The sequence below is a fragment of the Gigantopelta aegis genome, chromosome 8, assembly GCF_016097555.1.
Source record: "Gigantopelta aegis isolate Gae_Host chromosome 8, Gae_host_genome, whole genome shotgun sequence".
Lineage (NCBI taxonomy): Eukaryota > Metazoa > Mollusca > Gastropoda > Neomphalida > Peltospiridae > Gigantopelta > Gigantopelta aegis.
The window spans coordinates 75,234,153-75,255,449 of record NC_054706.1 but is presented as its reverse complement, the minus strand read 5'-3'; the positions used below and the strand labels follow the sequence as shown (position 1 = coordinate 75,255,449).

The window sequence follows — 21,297 nt, the reverse complement described above, 5'->3', positions numbered from 1 at the left end:
TGTCAGACCAAATCATAATCATTAATTCTAAATATGTAATAAAAATAACTGTTTTGGCATTTCATTTAAAACACGCATTTTAAACAGCTTTCTTTTTAAAATAATGAATTTTTTCATGAACATCTCTTTGGTTTGTTTGAACTGTGGACATATTTTATTTGGATTTCATGTATGTTTTAGATGACTTGTGGATCATGTCACAGAATCTAAACTTCGAGACTGGCACAACATTCCTAGCCAAGAGCATGTACTTTGGTCCGAATGCCGCCAACGAGTTGGAAATAGACCCTGTCTCTGGATTCTCACCATCCAACTGGTCGAATGAATGTAAGTGTACACAGTGGGATAAAAACACTTTTACTGATATAACCCATATAATGCAATGCACAATATTTCACACAAAGGCTTGTTCAGCTGCACAATTTTCAGTTAATATGTATGATAAATTGGTTACCAAGTATATTATTAAGCAATAAAAATGCTTCAAATTACAAATGGTGATTTTATTCATAGAGACTGTTGTCCATGAATCAGTCACTTGTAATGTATTATTTTTCTCTGGTAGACAGCTATAACAATTAGCATTAATAGCACTTTACATAAATGAACAGTAATAGAGACTGTCTACAAGAAAGGTTCTGTTTTTTCTACAGGTGTGTGTCATGCGATTCTGGCGGGAAACGCCACTACTGAGCTGAATTGTATGGCTAACATACAGGACAACCTACAGCCAGCCTCTCTTCCCATTCTCTCACACCTTCTGAACTTGTAAGTGATCTCACTTCCCATTCTCTCACACCTTCTCAACATGTAAGTGATCTCACTTTCCATTCTTTCACACCTTCTCAACATGTAAGTGATCTCACTTCCCATTCTCTCACACCTTCTCAACATGTAAGTGATTTCACTTCCCATTCTTTCACACCTTCTCAATATGTAAGTGATCTCACTTCCCATTCTCTCACACCTTCTGAACTTGTAAGTGATCTCACTTCCCATTCTCACACCTTCTCAACATGTAAGTGATCTCACTTCCCATTCTCTCACTCCTCAATGCGTAAGTGATCTCACTTCCCATTCTCTCACACCTTTTCAACATGTAAGTGATGTCACTTCCCATTCTCTCTCACTCCTCAACATGTAAGTGATCTCACTTCCCATTCTCTCACACCTTCTCAACATGTAAGTGATCTCACTTCCCATTCTCTCTCACTTCTCAACATGTAAGTGATCTCACTTCCCATTCTCTCACACCTTCTCAACATGTAAGTGATCTCACTTCCTATTCTCTCACACCTTCTGAACTTGTAAGTGATCTCACTTCCTATTCTCTCACACCTTCTCAACATGTAAGTGATCTCACTTCTCATTCTCTCACACCTTCTCAACATGTAAGTGATCTCACTTCCCATTCTCTCACATCTCAACACGTAAGTGATCTCACTTCATTCTCACACCTTCTCAACATGTAAGTGATCTCACTTCTCATTCTCTCACACCTCAACATGTAAATGATCTCACTTCTTTCTCACACCTTCTCAACATGTAAGTGATCTCACTTCCCATTCTCTCAAACCTCAACATGTAAGTGATCTCACTTCCCATTCTCTCACACCTCAACATGTAAGTGATCTCACTTCCCATTCTCTCACTCCTCAACGCGTAAGTGATCTCACTTCCCATTCTCTCACACCTTCTCAACACGTAAGTGATCTCACTTCCCATTCTCTCACACCACCTCAACATGTAAGTGATCACACTTCCCATTCTCTCACTTTCTCAACATGTAAGTGATCTCACTTCCCATTCTCTCACACTTTCTCAACATGTAAGTGATCTCACTTCCCATTCTCTCACACCTTCTCAACATGTAAGTGATCTCACTTCCCATTCTCTCACACCACCTCAACATGTAAGTGATCTCACTTCCCATTCTCTCACTTCTCAACATGTAAGAGATCTCACTTCCCATTCTCTCACACCTTCTCAACACGTAAGTGATCTCACTTCCCATTCTCTCACACCTTCTCAACACTTAAGTGATCTCACTTCATTCTCACAACTTCTCAACATGTAAGTGATCTCACTTCCCATTCTCTCATGCCTTCTCAACATGTAAGTGATCTCACTTCCCATTCTCTCACGCCTTCTCAACATGTAAGTGATCTCACTTCCCATTCTCTCACACCACTTCAACATGTAAGTGATCTCACTTCCCATTATATCACACACTCTCAACATGTAAGTGATCTCACTTCCCATTATATCACACCCTCTCAACATGTAAGTGATCTCACTTCTCATTCTCTCACACCCTCTCAACATGTAAGTGATCTCACTTCTCATTCTCTCACACCCTCTCAACATGTAAGTGATCTCACTTCCCATTCTCACACCTTCTCAACATGTAAGTGATCTCACTTCCCATTCTCTCACACCTTCTCAACATGTAAGTGATCTCACTTCCTATTCTCTCACACCTTCTCAACATGTAAGTGATCTCACTTCTCATTCTCTCACACCTTCTCAACATGTAAGTGATCTCACTTCTCATTCTCTCACACCTCAACACGTAAGTGATCTCACTTCCCCTTCTCTCACACCTTCTCAACATGTAAGTGATCTCACTTCCCATTCTCTCACATCTCAACACATAAGTGATCTCACTTCATTCTCACACCTTCTCAACATGTAAGTGATCTCACTTCCAATTCTCTCACACCTCAACATGTAAATGATCTCACTTCTTTCTCACACCTTCTCAACATGTAAGTGATCTCACTTCTCATTCTTTCAAACCTCAACATGTAAGTGATCTCACTTCCCATTCTCTCACACCTCAACATGTAAGTGATCTCACTTCCCATTCTCTCACTCCTCAACGCGTAAGTGATCTCACTTCCCATTCTCTCACACCTTCTCAAGACGTAAGTGATCTCACTTACCATTCTCTCACACCACCACAACATGTAAGTGATCACATTTCCCATTCTCTCACACTTTCTCAACATGTAAGTGATCTCACTTCCCATTCTCTCACACTTTCTCAACATGTAAGTGATCTCACTTCCCATTCTCTCACACCTTCTCAACATGTAAGTGATCTCACTTCCCATTCTCTCACACCACCTCAACATGTAAGTGATCTCAATTCCCATTCTCTCACTCCTCAACATGTAAGTGATCTCACTTCCCATTCTCTCACTTCTCAACATGTAAGAGATCTCACTTCCCATTCTCTCACACCTTCTCAACACGTAAGTGATCTCACTTCCCATTCTCTCACACCTTCTCAACATGTAAGTGATCTCACTTCCCATTCTCTCACACCACCCCAACATGTAAGTGATCTCACTTCATTCTCACACCTTCTCAACACGTAAGTGATCTCACTTCCCATTCTCTCACACCTTCTCAACATGTAAGTGATCTCACTTCCCATTCTCTCACGCCTTCTCAACATGTAAGTGATCTCACTTCCCATTCTCTCACACCACTTCAACATGTAAGTGATCTCACTTCATTCTCACAACTTCTCAACACTTAAGTGATCTCACTTCATTCTCACAACTTCTCAACATGTAAGTGATCTCACTTCCCATTCTCTCACACCTTCTCAACACGTAAGTGATCTCACTTCCCATTCTCTCACACCTTCTCAACACTTAAGTGATCTCACTTCATTCTCACAACTTCTCAACATGTAAGTGATCTCACTTCCCATTCTCTCACACCTTCTCAACACTTAAGTGATCTCACTTCATTCTCACAACTTCTCAACATGTAAATGATCTCACTTCCCATTCTCTCATGCCTTCTCAACATGTAAGTGATCTCACTTCCCATTCTCTCACACCCTCTCAACATGTAAGTGATCTCACTTCTCATTCTCGTAAATGTTCAGAACTTGAGTCAAATGTTGACCTATGCATACAATTTATATTATTGGTCCTGAAAATCAAGAATTCCCCATTTATCTGGAATTCTGTCAAAAATAAGATGAACAGTACAACCTGCTTGTGAAGTTGATTGTCAGATAGCATTTTATGCCTTTTGATCGACATTAGCTGCCTGCCCCTGTCAGTTTCAAGTCTTGATGTAAGTGATCACACTTCCTGTTTCTCAACACTGTCTAAACAAATAAGTAACTACTCTCAGGACTTACACTTAACAATGTCCTTCACTGCAATTGCAGTAGCTGCAATGTGAATTACAGTAACTCAGGAGCTTTAACAATGGTAGTGTTTTGCTGCTAGTTAAAAATTATTGCCGTAGGTTGAGGGGATAACTTTTGCTTTTTAAGTTGTGTTTAATTTGTTATTGGTTTTAAAATTGCTGTATGCAGGCTAAAAAATTGTTGCAAATAGTTTGTCTATAGCAAAACCATTTTAAAATTGTTTTAGGTAACAAATTCTTACGTTCGGGCCCTGTGGTCTGTTCATATCAATAATATGTGAAATACAACACAGCAGTCTCTTATTTCAGAGGGTCTGAAAAGAATTACAAAAGCAAGGACTTCACAGTTCCAGTTCAGAAAGATGTATCCAAGAAGAAACTCCAGGTTCCAGGTCATTTTGTCGTACGTATTGTTGCATCGGTATTTTGTCACCGACATGTAATTCACATAGCAGCAGATTTATAATCATATTTGATGAGAAAGTAAAATGACTGAAGACCTCATTGTGATGAGTAACTGTTAAATACATCTGTCTTAGAACAAGTTGTTTCAGGATGTAACTAGTGAGCAAAAATGTGTTGGATATGTTTTTAACCGAATGTAAGTTTAGTGTAGTATTCTTACTTATCCTCAAAACCTAGGTTTAAAAGACATTTAAATGTATTTTAAAACTATTACTTATTTAGTGTGCTTGCAGAGTTACTTTATACTTGGACAGCAATCAGTTTCAGTACTGTTAATTTCATTAGACAGAGCTGCCAATGGTATGTCTCTAAATCAAGGTCCCACATATGTGGGATGTTGCCATGTGATAAGACGAATGTCACATGTTCTCTCCAATGGATGTGTAAGAAATATTACAGTTAGGTCATTCTAAGCAGTAAGAAAACTACTGAATGAATATTTTACTTGCAGACGGAGATAGCGGGTGACTATATGAACAAGTACAAACTGAACTCGGACCAGGCACAAGCTCTTAAGAAGATAGCTGCCATGATTAATGTGGACGAAACTCAAACGGATTCCATTGTTCTTGTGCATGGTAAGTTTTGTCTTCATTCAAGGGTTGGGTGTGATGTAGCTCAGTGGTATAGCACTCGCCTGAAATGTGGTGGGTTCCAGGATCATTCACCCCTAGTCTACTTGAGGATTTATTTCCCCATACAACCAGTGCACCACTACTGGTACATCAAAGGTCATGGTATGAACTGTCAGTTTGAGTAGTTAGTATGGCAGAAGCAGGTTCTTGGGGGGGGGGTGGGTCTCTCTCTCTCTCTTTCTGTGTTTGGATGTGTGTGTATGTGTTTCTTTCTCTCTCCCTCCTTTTCCTCTCCCTCACTAATTTTCTTTCTTGCTCTAAAAGCTAGGTCAGCCAAACTTGATACACACATGCACAATGTAAAATAAAGAAACATCACTATTCCTTTATACATTAATTTCAGGTGTGTTCGGGGCTGGGAAAAGCTTTCTTCTCTCAATTATCATCCGATTTCTGGTCGACATTTTCGAGATGAATGACTATTATGCCAGTGGTGAGCCATTTCCATGGAAACTACTCATCTCCTCAACAACTAATGTGGCTGTGGACAGAGTTTTAATGGGGTAAGTCAACAGTGTACAGCTATTTGTTTTTAAAACATTTCTTGTGAAAAACAAGAAATACTTTTTTTATAGATAGAGGAATGAAACATGAATATGATTAATATTGAGTGCTATGACTTACACAGAACCTAATTAATATTATAATACAGATTTCTCCTTATAAATCACGTACCTAACCCTTAGTTAGTTTTAAGGTGGAGGAATGGGAATATTTGTAATTAATTGGAAAATGACTTGGATTCCAGTTTATTTTCAAAAACTAACTTTTGCAGTTGAGCAATAACTTCTATATTTTTACTTTTTATAATTATATGTAAACATTTAATTTTTCTTGATATTTTTATTATTTGTATAGACTTCTTGATCTTGGATTTGAAGATTTTGTAAGAGTTGGCAGTTTGAAGAAGATTGCTAAGCCCGTTCTTCCCTACAGGTAATATTACTATGCGGTCTCGTGGTATATATTCTTGCGCAAAATAAACTTGTGCAATAAATAGGAAGGGAAAACAATGATGTGCAGTTCTGTATATTTACAGTATAATTATCACATAAAGTTTATACTGTGGATACATATTTCATTATAAATAAAATGTTTTTGCTATCACACAGTTTACTTAATTCACTAAAAAATTGAATGGTATCCTTTGATAAATGCAGAGAATGGCGTCATTAAAGAAAAACGATTTGTCATTACGAAAAATTACTGATATATAATTTGAAAACATTTTTATTTTTGTAAATTTATTCTGAGAGTCACTAATTTTGTATAACGTTGCTGTACAGTTCTTCATGATTTTGTATAGTTTGTGATTGCTGTATGTAGATAAATTCAACAAAAAAAACCCAAAAAATTGTTTCACTGTCTATAATTCATTGTAAATATTTTGGAACATAAAAGTACAAAATATGATTTATTTAGTTTATAATTAGGAAATACCTAAAGTTTTATTCAGTCACTAAATATGTTACTATGTATACATCATATTGAAGTATTTTTATACATGTTATTGGTTGTTTGACGGTTTCATTGTGTGTGTATTTGTAGTGTCCATGCCTCTGGTACAGACAGCCAGGAGTTGAAGGACCTTCAGGAAATGTTCCGCAGCGACCTGACGCCGTCTGAAAGACAGTATGAGTGCTTTAACCTAAGGGGGTTCATCCTAGATGGATAGCATATCAAGCATGTGCTTTACCACTGGGCTCTATTTCTTTACTGAGGGAGGGGTGATACCATAAAAATAAAAAATAAACCATATTAATACTAACAAAGAACAATAGCAATAGAAATGCTTTGAAAATTATGAAAATGGATAACATTAGCACTGACATACAACTATGGGTGTCAGTATTTTTATCTGCAGTTTACTGGAACTGATAATTGGTCTTTTTCCACTTGATATATGATCTGATGAAATTTAGAAAAATCATGATTGCAAAAGCTGTAACCTTTAAGATTGAGACCCGACTGAAAATAAATAGTGATGACCAGTATATCATTAATGTTAGTTTGTCGAATCATATTATTTGCTGATAATCGTTGAGACATACCAGCTTTTTACCCAGTTTGATTTTTCAGATATGTGCGTAAAAGTATTGAGAAACATCGACTTGGAGAAAACAAAAAGGTAAAAATGTTCTCTAGGTATTCTGGAAATGTATATTAACACTGCACACATTCACTCCAGTATCTATCTTAAGCATCTTGTTTTCCTTATTTTTTGTGTAAAATTAAATCACTTCATGTTCGTGTTATGTGAGTAACTTAGTCATGTTCAACTTGTGCCTGTGATTAGTCATGTTTGTGTTATGTGAGTAACTTAGTCATGTTCAACTTGTGCCTGTGATTAGAGTCATGTTTGTGTTTTAGTGCCAGCTGTTTGTTGTTCAAGTTACTGGAGTTGTTGTAGGAATGCCAGCTGTTTGTTGTTCAAGTTACTGGAGTTGTTGTAGGAATGCCAGCTGTTTGTTGTTCAAGTTACTGGAGTTGTTGTAGGAATGCCAGCTGTTTGTTGTTCAAGTTACTGGAGTTGTTGTAGGAATGCCAGCTGTTTGTTGTTCAAGTTACTGGAGTTGTAGGAATGCCAGCTGTTTGTTGTTCAAGTTACTGGAGTTGTAGGAATGCCAGCTGTTTGTTGTTCAAGTTACTGGAGTTGTTGTAGGAATGCCAGCTGTTTGTTGTTCAAGTTACCGGAGTTGTTGTAGGAATGCCAGCTGTTTGTTGTTCAAGTTACTGGAGTTGTAGGAATGATTTGAGTCATGTTGTGATATTGACTTGTGTTGTACGTGTTATTGTATTCTGGGTTTTATTACCCAACCGAACAGATTGTTTGATTTAAATCATTACCCTTGAATTTAGGAGATACAAACATTTGTTTGGCCTGGTAGGAATATGTACTGCATTAGCTGTACTCTTAAAATGCCTGTTTCAGCAACTGTTTGTGTGCATGTTTTATTATTGACTTAAGTGAAGTATGTTTGGGATTGATGTGTGCTATAAGTTAATATTGTATTCTTTTTGTTTCAGCCATTGAGTTGTGTTCGTGTTGTGGCAGTGACTTGAATATGTTGTGGAAGTGGCTTGTGTTATATAAAATGTATATTGTATTCTTGTTATTTCAGCAACTGAGTCATGTTCGTGTTGTGTGTGTGACTTGAGTCATGTTGTGGAAGTAACTTGAATATGTTGTGGAACTGACATGTGTTATAAAATTTATATTGTATTCTTGTTATTTCAGCAACTGAGTCGTGTTCGTGTTGTGGGTGTGACTTGAGTCATGTTGTGGGAGTGACTTGAATATGTTGTGGAAGTGACTTGTGTTATATAAAATTTATATTGTATTCTTGTTATTTCAGCAACTGAGTCGTGTTCGTGTTGTGGGTGTGACTTGAGTCATGTTGTGGGAGTGACTTGAATATGTTGTGGAAGTGACTTGTGTTATGTAAAATTTATATTGTATTCTTGTTATTTCAGCAACTGAGTCGTGTTCGTGTTGTGGGTGTGACTTGAGTCATGTTGTGGGAGTGACTTGTGTTATATAAAATTTACATTATATTCTTGTTATTTTAGCAACTGAGCTGTGTTCGTGTTGTGGGTGTGACTTGAGTCATGTTGTGGGAGTGACTTGAATATGTTGTGGAACTGACTTGTGTTATATAAAATTTATATTGTATTCTTGTTATTTCAGCAACCGAGTCGTGTTCATGTTGTGGGTGTGACTTGAGTCATGTTGTGGGAGTGACTTGTGTTATATAAAATTTACATTGTAATCTTGTTATTTCAGCAAGTGAGTCGTGTTCATGTTGTGGGTGTGACTTGAGTCATGTTGTGGAAGTAACTTGAATATGTTGTGGAACTGGCATGTGTTATATAAACTTTATATTGTATTCTTGTTATTTTAGCAACTGAGTCGTGTTCGTGTTGTGGGTGTGACTTGAGTCATGTTGTGGGAGTGACTTGTGTCATGTTGTGGAAGTAACTTGAATATGTTGTGGAACTGACATGTGTTATATAAAATTTATATTGTATTCTTGTTATTTTAGCAACTGGGTCGTGTTCGTGTTGTGGGTGTGACTTGAGTCATGTTGTGGGAGTGACTTGTGTCATGTTGTGGAAGTAACTTGAATATGTTGTGGAACTGACGTGTTATATAAAATTTATATTGTATTCTTGTTATTTTAGCAACTGAGTCGTGTTCGGTTATGGGTGTGACTTGTGTCATGTTGTGGAAGTAACTTGAATATGTTGTGGAACTGACATGTGTTATATAAACTTTATATTGTATTCTTGTTATTTTAGCAACTGAGTAGTGTTCGTGTTGTGGGTGTGACTTGAGTCATGTTGTGGGAGTGACTTGTGTCATGTTGTGGAAGTAACTTGAATATGTTGTGGAACTGACATGTGTTATATAAAATTTATATTGTATTCTTGTTATTTTAGCAACTGAGTCGTGTTCGTGTTGTGGGTGTGACTTGAGTCATGTTGTGGGAGTGACTTGTGTTATATAAAATTTATATTGTATTCTTGTTATTTTAGCAACTGAGTCGTGTTCGTGTTGTGGGTGTGACTTGAGTCATGTTGTGGGAGTGACTTGTGTTATATAAAATTTATATTGTATTCTTGTTATTTTAGCAACTGAGTCGTGTTCGTGTTGTGGGTGTGACTTGTGCAGCTGCTTGCTTTCGGTGTCTGGCTAACATGACATTTCCTGCAAGTACACTTTGTTTTATTTATTATTTAACTACCTTGGTATTTATTCACAATAAAGTTCAGGGTAAGCTAATTAATTAATTTTAGAATAAAAATAAATAAAAAATGTTGATATAAGTTCTTTCTTTGAAAAAATACATTTTTCATTCATTATTTGATGAAAATGAGAAAGGTTTCTTAAATGGGGAAAATCAGTGTTTTGCTTAGACAATTTTAGTTCAGATTTGAAGTGGATTTTATTGTATAACATTTTTACTAATAATAATAAATAAGTTTTTATAATAAAAGTTTGTTCTTGTAGAATAAATCAGATTTTCTTGTAATAAGATATTGATTCACAACATATAATCGTTTGATGTCTTGTAAATAGACAAAACTACATATATGGGGATTTCGGTATTCCACGAGTGTATTTCCTGCAGGAAACACCGATGTCACAGGCAGAGGGGTTTCTGGCAGGAAATACACGAGTGGAATACAGAAATCAGAAAACCACATATATGTAGTTTTGTATTTATTACATACCCTAAATTGGAATTTTGTTTCTAAATAATAGTTTAAAAAATTGTAACACTGCTAGCTAATGACAGGGATTTTTTAATTTACACAACTGGGTCTGCTGTGTTACTACGCGGACCGATGAACCACTAATTATTACACATAGGAATATAGTTATATTTAAACAATAAACAGAAATAAGAAAGAATGAGTGATGGGTTACCTATAATATTAATGATATTGTTTGAAATGCCTTTTAAAGACAATGTAATAGCTAAAATTCACGAACAATGTAATATTTAATTTGCTCGTAATACGTCACTTTTAGCACCCTTGTTTTGGCTTCGTACACAATAAATATAGTATATCTTACCGTAATTTCATTTTAAATCCATATTTCGTAAAAGGTAAAAAAAAATAATCACAAGATTTTGTTCAAACACATTCAGGTGCATTAGTAATGTTAAAAAAAAATTCAATAGCAATTTTGCATTGCAATTTTTCCAATATTCTTAAAAAGGAAACGTCATGTAGTCAGTTTATGGTTATTGTAAGGAGATGCAAAGTGACGTCATTGGAATATTGGCGTCATTTAAATTCAAAATTAGCTATATTATTACAATGCTTCACCACATTAAAATAAAAACTAGTCTACTAACCTTGACCCTTGTCAAATTTCTTTTACAAGCAGACAACACTGTTTGCAGGTCGGTATTTTTTTATTTTGAACAAAATATTAATTTTAAGTTTTAAAAGATGAAAGAAATAAAAAGTACCTTTTGTCAAATATATCATATCAAAAAATTACCGTTGGATATGTTTTATTTATTGTGTACGAAGCCAAAACAAGGGTCCAAAAAGTGACTGTCGTCGACCTTAATCATGCATTAAAAGGTCATTGGTGAGTAGTGTTCCCGTCTCTAATTTTGGTATCACGCTCATGAAATTGTAAATATTCGTCATAATTTTTGTCTGTTTTTATTTCAAATGTTCCACAAAATAGCATTTTAAACATGCATAACAGTTAACTGCTTTAATAGGCAATTCAAGCCAAGCACCAACTTTGTTTACATATCGCTAAGGGCATTCCCGGTAACCATGTGCTATAAATAGTAGCATTGAATACGGCATAGTTCCGGCAGTTGAGTTCAATACAGAAAAGTATATTTAATTTTTGTATTGAGGACTGTATTTATATAGTAAGATTTAATGGGTATGTAATAAAACAGTGTATATTATGACATGTGGATATAACAGCTTGTTATTGATATTTCAGTTTGTTGTGCTTGACGAGAGTAGTCAGATGACTGAGCCGTCCTCACTTCTCCCCATTGCCAGATTCGGGTGTGAGAAACTTGTGCTGGTCGGCGATCCAAAGGTAGTAACTTGTTTCAGTGTCTTCATTAATGGCTCTTAGCTTCAGGCCTCTAAAAGTTGCAAGAATAATAGTTTCATTTGTGCATCAAAGCTTAGTTTTGCATAACGCAATTTTCGTTCAGACATTAAATTTACATCATTAACTTGAAATAGGTTACCTCAACTTGTGTTTGCCTCCCCCATTTTTGACAGAGTTATGTCCCTTGAACTTAGGAAATATGATAATGTTTTGTTACCGGCAGTACTCTCAGAATGCTTGATATTTCAGCAACTGGACCCGACGATCCAGGGATCCGAGGCTGGTCACCAGGAAGGTTTGGAGCAGACTCTGTTTGACAGACTGATGAAGCTGGTGAGTGCTGTATTGAATCAGTGTTATATAATGATAATAGCAGACTCTGTTTGACAGACTGATGAAGCTGGTGAGTGCTGTATTGAATCAGTGTGTTATATAACGATAATAGCAGACTCTGTTTGACAGACTGATGAAGATGGTGAGTGCTGTATTGAATCAGTGTTATATAATGATAATAGCAGACTCTGTTTGACAGACTGATGAAGATGGTGAGTGTTGTATTGAATCAGTGTGTTATATGACGATAATAGCAGACTGTTTGACAGACTGATGAAGATGGTGAGTGCTGTATTGAATCAGAGTGTTATATAACGATAATAGCAGACTGTTTGACAGACTGATGAAGATGGTGAGTGCTGTATTGAATCAGAGTGTTATATAACGATAATAGCAGACTGTTTGACAGACTGATGAAGATGGTGAGTGCTGTATTGAATCAGAGTGTTATATAACGATAATAGCAGACTGTTTGACAGACTGATGAAGATGGTGAGTGCTGTATTGAATCAGAGTGTTATATAACAATAATAGCAGAGTCTGTTTGACAGACTGATGAAGATGGTGAGTGCTGTATTGAGTCAGAGTGTTATATAATGATAATAGCAGACTGTTTGACAGACTGATGAAGATGGTGAGTGCTGTATTGAATCAGAGTGTTATATAATGATAATAGCAGACTTTGTTTGACAGACTGATGAAGATGGTGAGTGCTGTATTGAATCAGAGTGTTACATAACGATAATAGCAGACTGTTTGACAGACTGATGAAGATGGTGAGTGTTGTATTGAATCAGTGTGTTATATGACGATAATAGCAGACTGTTTGACAGACTGATGAAGATGGTGAGTGCTGTATTGAATCAGAGTGTTATATAACGATAATAGCAGACTGTTTGACAGACTGATGAAGATGGTGAGTGCTGTATTGAATCAGAGTGTTACATAACGATAATAGCAGACTGTTTGACAGACTGATGAAGATGGTGAGTGCTGTTTTGAATCAGAGTGTTGTATAACGATAATAGCAGACTGTTTGACAGACTGATGAAGATGGTGAGTGCTGTATTGAATCAGAGTGTTGTATAACGATAATAGCAGAGTCTGTTTGACAGACTGATGAAGATGGTGAGTGCTGTATTGAATCAGAGTGTTGTATAACGATAATAGCAGACTGTTTGACAGACTGATGAAGATGGTGAGTGCTGTATTGAATCAGAGTGTTGTATAACGATTATAGCAGAGTCTGTTTGACAGACTGATGAAGATGGTGAGTGCTGTATTGAATCAGTGTTGTATAACGATAATAGCAGACTCTGTTTGACAGACTGAAGTGGTGAGTGCTGTATTGAATCAGAGTGTTGTATAAAGATAATAGCAGACTCTGTTTGACAGACTGATGAAGATGGTGAGTGCTGTATTGAATCAGAGTGTTGTATAAAGATAATAGCAGACTCTGTTTGACAGACTGATGAAGATGGTGAGTGCTGTATTGAATCAGAGTGTTATATAAAGATAATAGCAGACTGTTTGACAGACTGATGAAGCTGTATTGAATCAGAGTGTTATATAACGATAATAGCAGACTGTTTGACAGACTGATGAAGATGGTGAGTGCTGTATTGAATCAGAGTGTTGTATAACGATAATAGCAGACTTTGTTTGACAGACTGATGAAGATGGTGAGTGCTGTATTGAATCAGAGTGTTATATAAAGATAATAGCAGACTCTGTTTGACAGACTGATGAAGATGGTGAGTGCTGTATTGAATCAGAGTTATATGATAATAGCAGACTGTTTGACAGACTGATGAAGATATTGAATCAGTATAACGATAATAGCAGACTGTTTGACAGACTGATGAAGATGGTGAGTGCTGTATTGAATCAGAGTGTTGTATAAGATAATAGCAGACTGTTTGACAGACTGATGAAGATGGTGAGTGCTGTATTGAATCAGAGTGTTATATAAAGATAATAGCAGACTGTTTGACAGACTGATGAAGATTGTATTGAATCAGAGTGTTGTATAACGATAATAGCAGACTGTTTGACAGACTGATGAAGATGGTGAGTGCTGTATTGAATCAGAGTGTTGTATAACGATAATAGCAGACTGTTTGACAGACTGATGAAGATGGTGAGTGCTGTATTGAGTCAGAGTGTTATATAATGATAATAGCAGACTGTTTGACAGACTGATGAAGATGGTGAGTGCTGTATTGAATCAGAGTGTTATATAACGATAATAGCAGACTGTTTGACAGACTGATGAAGATGGTGAGTGCTGTATTGAATCAGAGTGTTATATGACGATAATAGCAGACTGTTTGACAGACTGATGAAGATGGTGAGTGCTGTATTGAATCGATAATAGCAGACTGTTTGACAGACTGATGAAGATGGTGAGTGCTGTATTGAATCAGAGTGTTATATAACGATAATAGCAGACTGTTTGACAGACTGATGAAGATGGTGAGTGCTGTATTGAATCAGAGTGTTATATAACGATAATAGCAGACTGTTTGACAGACTGATGAAGATGGTGAGTGCTGTATTGAATCAGAGTGTTATATAACGATAATAGCAGACTGTTTGACAGACTGATGAAGATGGTGAGTGCTGTATTGAATCAGAGTGTTATATAACGATAATAGCAGACTGTTTGACAGACTGATGAAGATGGTGAGTGCTGTATTGAATCAGAGTGTTATATAATGATAATAGCAGACTGTTTGACACTGATGAAGATGGTGAGTGCTGTATTGAATCAGTGTTATATAACGATAATAGCAGACTGTTTGACAGACTGATGAAGATGGTGAGTGCTGTATTGAGTCAGAGTGTTATATAATGATAATAGCAGACTGTTTGACAGACTGATGAAGATGGTGAGTGCTGTATTGAATCAGAGTGTTATATAATGATAATAGCAGACTTTGTTTGACAGACTGATGAAGATGGTGAGTGCTGTATTGAATCAGTGTGTTATATGACGATAATAGCAGACTGTTTGACAGACTGATGAAGATGGTGAGTGCTGTATTGAATCAGTGTGTTGTATAACGATAATTGCAGACTCTGTTTGACAGACTGATGAAGATGGTGAGTGCTGTTTTGAATCAGAGTGTTGTATAACGATAATAGCAGACTGTTTGACAGACTGATGAAGATGGTGAGTGCTGTATTGAATCAGAGTGTTGTATAACGATAATAGCAGAGTCTGTTTGACAGACTGATGAAGATGGTGAGTGCTGTATTGAATCAGAGTGTTGTATAACGATAATAGCAGACTGTTTGACAGACTGATGAAGATGGTGAGTGCTGTATTGAATCAGAGTGTTGTATAACGATTATAGCAGAGTCTGTTTGACAGACTGATGAAGATGGTGAGTGCTGTATTGAATCAGTGTTGTATAACGATAATAGCAGACTCTGTTTGACAGACTGAAGAAACTGGTGAGTGCTGTATTGAATCAGAGTGTTGTATAAAGATAATAGCAGACTCTGTTTGACAGACTGATGAAGATGGTGAGTGCTGTATTGAATCAGAGTGTTGTATAAAGATAATAGCAGACTCTGTTTGACAGACTGATGAAGATGGTGAGTGCTGTATTGAATCAGAGTGTTATATAAAGATAATAGCAGACTGTTTGACAGACTGATGAAGATTGTATTGAATCAGAGTGTTGTATAACGATAATAGCAGACTGTTTGACAGACTGATGAAGATGGTGAGTGCTGTATTGAATCAGAGTGTTGTATAACGATAATAGCAGACTTTGTTTGACAGACTGATGAAGATGGTGAGTGCTGTATTGAATCAGAGTGTTGTATAAAGATAATAGCAGACTCTGTTTGACAGACTGATGAAGATGGTGAGTGCTGTATTGAATCAGAGTGTTATATAAAGATAATAGCAGACTGTTTGACAGACTGATGAAGATTGTATTGAATCAGAGTGTTGTATAACGATAATAGCAGACTGTTTGACAGACTGATGAAGATGGTGAGTGCTGTATTGAATCAGAGTGTTGTATAACGATAATAGCAGACTTTGTTTGACAGACTGATGAAGATGGTGAGTGCTGTATTGAATCAGAGTGTTGTATAACGATAATAGCAGACTTTGTTTGACAGACTGATGAAGATGGTGAGTGCTGTATTGAATCAGAGTGTTATATAATGATAATTGCAGATTCTGTTTGACAGACTGATGAAGATGGTGAGTGCTGTATTGAATCAGAGTGTTGTATAATGATAATAGCAGACTTTGTTTGACAGACTGATGAAGATGGTGAGTGCTGTATTGAATCAGAGTGTTATATAACGATAATAGCAGACTGTTTGACAGACTGATGAAGATGGTGAGTGCTGTATTGAGTCAGAGTGTTATATAATGATAATAGCAGACTGTTTGACAGACTGATGAAGATGGTGAGTGCTGTATTGAATCAGAGTGTTATATAATGCTAATAGCAGACTTTGTTTGACAGACTGATGAAGATGGTGAGTGCTGTATTGAATCAGAGTGTTATATGACGATAATAGCAGACTGTTTGACAGACTGATGAAGATGGTGAGTGTTGTATTGAGTCAGAGTGTTATATAATGATAATAGCAGACTGTTTGACAGACTGATGAAGATGGTGAGTGCTGTATTGAATCAGAGTGTTATATAACGATAATAGCAGACTGTTTGACAGACTGATGAAGATGGTGAGTGCTGTATTGAGTCAGAGTGTTGTATAACGATAATAGCAGACTGTTTGACAGACTGATGAAGATGGTGAGTGCTGTATTGAATCAGAGTGTTGTATAACAATAATAGCAGACTGTTTGACAGACTGATGAAGATGGTGAGTGCTGTATAGAATCAGAGCGTTGTATAACAATAATAGCAGACTGTTTGACAGACTGATGAAGATGGTGAGTGCTGTATTGAATCAGTGTTGTATAATGATAATAGCAGACTGTTTGACAGACTGATGAAGATGGTGAGTGCTGTATTGAATCAGTGTTATATAACGATAATAGCAGACTCTGTTTGACAGACTGATGAAGATGGTGAGTGCTGTATTGAATCAGTGTTGTATAATGATAATAGCAGACTGTTTGACAGACTGATGAAGATGGTGAGTGCTGTATTGAATCAGTGTTATATAACGATAATAGCAGACTCTGTTTGACAGACTGATGAAGATGGTGAGTGCTGTATTGAATCAGTGTTATATAATGATAATAGCAGACTCTGTTTGACAGACTGATGAAGATGGTGAGTGCTGTATTGAATCAGTGTTATATAACGATAATAGCAGACTCTGTTTGACAGACTGAAGAAAATGGTGACTGCTGTATTGAATCAGAGTGTTATATAACGATAATAGCAGACTCTGTTTGACAGACTGATGAAGATGGTGAGTGCTGTATTGAATCAGAGTGTTATATAACGATAATAGCAGACTGTTTGACAGACTGATGAAGATGGTGAGTGCTGTATTGAATCAGAGTGTTATATAACGATAATAGCACTCTGTTTGACAGACTGATGAAGATGGTGAGTGCTGTATTGAATCAGAGTGTTGTATAACGATAATAGCAGACTCTGTTTGACAGACTGATGAAGATGGTGAGTGCTGTATTGAATCAGAGTGTTATATAACGATAATAGCAGATTCTGTTTGACAGACTGAAGAAAATTTTGAGTGCTGTATTGAATCAGTGTGTTATATAACGATAATAGCAGACTCTGTTTGACAATATAATTGCAGATGTGAAGAATGTGTGTGTGTGTGTGTGTGTGTCCATTATTATTACAATTAACTCTGTGTAATCTCTCAATATTGTTTAACATAACATTGTGAAATCTGCTGTATTTTAAGTAAACAATACATAAAGAATACTACATGAGTGGCCATTAAATACCATTTATCTTGTTGTTTGAAATTGTGTCTAATGAGCAAAAGCAAGCGGATACATTTTTAAACGAGTTGAGATAAATGGTGTCTAATGGATGAAAAACCTTTGCATTTTCCCTATATTCTGGATTCTTGAGATACTTACAAACTGTTTCTGTCATATTCTTAATGTAAAGCTCACAATGACTCCTTTTTTTTTTTTAAAAGACCATTCAGTTTTCCAGATTTTTCTTTTTGTCCAGAGTAACTTTCATCTGTTTAATGTTATATTACTTTGCTGTTTCATGTAAATTGAGATCACTGGTCGAAATAAGTACTTGTCCATTTGTCCTGACAAGTGCAAATCTGCTCTGACAAGCAAAATGTATCTCAATGGTTGTCCAGTGGACAAGTAAAAATGTCCAATGCATTTTCAGTTTGAGCAATCAAAAACATCTTCCTTGTACTTCAATAAAAAAAATTAAAAACCATTTATTTGGACAAGTGAAAATATTGGTAAAAAAGTAGATTTATAGATATACTTGTGCGGTGGACAAGTGAAAATATTGGTGGACAAGTAGATTTCTAGATTTACTTGTGCGGTGGACAAGTGAAAATATTGGTGGACAAGTAGATTTTTAGATTTACTTGTGCAGTGGACTAGTGAAAATAATGGTGGACAAGTAGATTTCTAGATTTACTTGTGCGGTGGACAAGTGAAAATAATGGTGGATTTACTTGTGCGGTGGACAAGTGAAAATATTGGTGGACAAGTAGATTTCTAGATTTACTTGTGCGGTGGATTAGTGAACCTTTCTGCTTATTTCTATTACTGAAGATGTATATTAGAGCAGGATCAATCGAAGAGTAACTTTAAGTTTTGTTTTGAAGGGATACTCCCCGATCGTCCTGCATACTCAGTACCGATGTCATCCACTAATAAGTGCTATTTCTAACCACTTGTTCTACAATGGGGTGCTGCAGGACGGAGTTTCTCAACAAAGTCGTCAACCTCTTTCTGTGAGTAGAAACCAGAAACATTCACACCAACCAGTTCTGAAAATTAGTATTGAGGTACAGGTATCACCATTACTCAATGCATTTAAATGTCATACAACTTGGTGTTGTGGTATCACCTCTATTTCCTTTGCTAGAATGTAATACATGGATTCAGATGTTGAATCTTTATAATGTGTTTTAACCATTATTTGTTCTGTAAAAGAATTGTACTAAATATTATTCCATGATTCTTATTTGTTTTGCTGTTTACCAGCAGTCATAAGCCTAACTCTGCTAGTTGCTTATTCAGCACATTTTAACATCTATTTTACCTGATGTACTTCATTATTATCTGCTTTGAGATTTTAAAACAAGAAAAACGGTTAATGTAAACATATTGTAACAAAAGAACAAGAATGTGGAATGTCTTTCACTCAGTAGGAATTATCTTTCACTCAGTAGGAATTATGTTTCACTTAATAGGAATTATGTTTCACTCAGTAGGAATTATGTTTCACTCAAGCACTATGCACCTAGATTACTGCAGAATTGTTATTAAGTTTAACCAAATTATAAGCATCACAAAATAAGTGGTTTTGGGATTGGTATTATACAGCAATACATTTTTACTGTCAACTTGACATAACGCAGTACTGTAAAATACTTTATTTTTACTGGGGAAGGGATGGGAGATTTGCGAAAATAGATGCTCGCGAATGAACTAATTTTCATTAAAACATGAAAATTTATTCCCGCGAAAATAAAGTATTTTACAGTAAATACTTTTTTTAAAATATTAGGTTATTAAATTATAAATTTCAGTATCATTTTAAGACTAGTATTCTAATTATAGGAAACATTCCCCACGCTGTGTTTCTATGACGTCGCTCATGGGAAGGAATGTGACGATGGGTCAGGCAGCTACTATAATGAAGAGGAGGCGGGGCTTGTTGTACTCATGGTTGACACTCTGATTGCAGAGGGGGTGGAGCCTGCTATGATTGGCGTTATCACACTGTACAAGGCACAAGTGTTCAAGGTTATGGCGCTACTTCATAGTAGCAGGTACATCTTTACATGTCAATTTTGTTTTGTCCCATAACTTACCCATAATATCCAAGTCATAAACCCATTTGATATTTACCATTAGTAACTAACTTGCCCATAATATCCATGTCATAAACCCATTTGATATTTACCATTATTAACCCGGTTAATATACTTTTTTGCTATCCAACAAGATCTGTATACCTGAGCATAACATTTTCATAAGATTTCGTTACAGTGTGTGAAGTCAAACTATATTTGTGTTAATTGCGATGATGTCATATTACCAATGGAGGCGACTTTAGAACTGTGATTACAAAATATCTTAAAATGTTATTTTAAATGTGTAATAGAATAAAGAGAATGCACTACTAATGTTTTTTAATATGTAACATATCAACCTTGACTAATTTATCATAGATTTGGTTGATTTTTTTTATATTAAAAAACTCATATTTTATTGGGATTCATTAATGATTTCCCATTGGTCATCATGTTCAGTCATGGACTGAGTGTGTTTTCTTTCAGAATAATTTTGTCAGCAGTAAGAGCAGATGGAAATTAATAATTTTAACAACCTCTCAGCTCTGTTTATTATTAGTGGTTTTAGATATACAGAGGTTATTACCAGAGTGTTTTTCAGTATCGTCAATATCATATATTAGGAATAAAAATTGTATTATGCGAGCCTCTGGCGAGCATAATACATTATTTTTCTTCCTAATATATGATATTGACGATGGCAAAATACACGAGGGTAATAATCTCTTTATCATATAATCTCAAGCTTAATACAACGTGTTTTTGTAAACTGTACACGCAACTTTAATTCCAGTCCGCCATTACTAGATATTCAAAGGACGTAAGAATATGTGGCGCAGTGTATTTTTGAATGGAAATGACGTCAAACTCGAATGACATCATTTTGGATGTCCTTACATCAAAATAAAGTTATGCCTAACGTTTTTTGTTTTCTGAACGCTGGACAGCTTTCAGTGTCAAATTGCCATTGAAATGTTTTTATTTGATGACTATGAATGCATACGTCAATCATGGAGTGTCACCCAAGTACGTTTGCTTAAATGTCAATAAACCTAGTGCCGAGACCTCGACTAATTTACATCTAATTTGCAAAGTTATC

General features: G+C 36.0%; 1 protein-coding gene across 1 annotated transcript in view; it reads left to right on the top strand.

The window, feature by feature from the left end:
* Positions 1–21,297, top strand: part of LOC121379827 — a 62,207-nt gene that overhangs the window by 33,995 nt on the left and 6,915 nt on the right. The window contains exons 16-28 of the mRNA XM_041508479.1: positions 181–327; positions 654–768; positions 4,486–4,579; positions 5,093–5,219; positions 5,620–5,779; positions 6,135–6,212; positions 6,825–6,908; positions 7,356–7,404; positions 9,909–9,986; positions 11,761–11,862; positions 12,130–12,213; positions 19,002–19,130; positions 19,963–20,174. Of these exons, the coding sequence (XP_041364413.1) occupies positions 181–327; positions 654–768; positions 4,486–4,579; positions 5,093–5,219; positions 5,620–5,779; positions 6,135–6,212; positions 6,825–6,908; positions 7,356–7,404; positions 9,909–9,986; positions 11,761–11,862; positions 12,130–12,213; positions 19,002–19,130; positions 19,963–20,174 (1,459 nt within the window). The remainder of the gene's footprint in view (positions 1–180; positions 328–653; positions 769–4,485; positions 4,580–5,092; positions 5,220–5,619; positions 5,780–6,134; positions 6,213–6,824; positions 6,909–7,355; positions 7,405–9,908; positions 9,987–11,760; positions 11,863–12,129; positions 12,214–19,001; positions 19,131–19,962; positions 20,175–21,297) is intronic.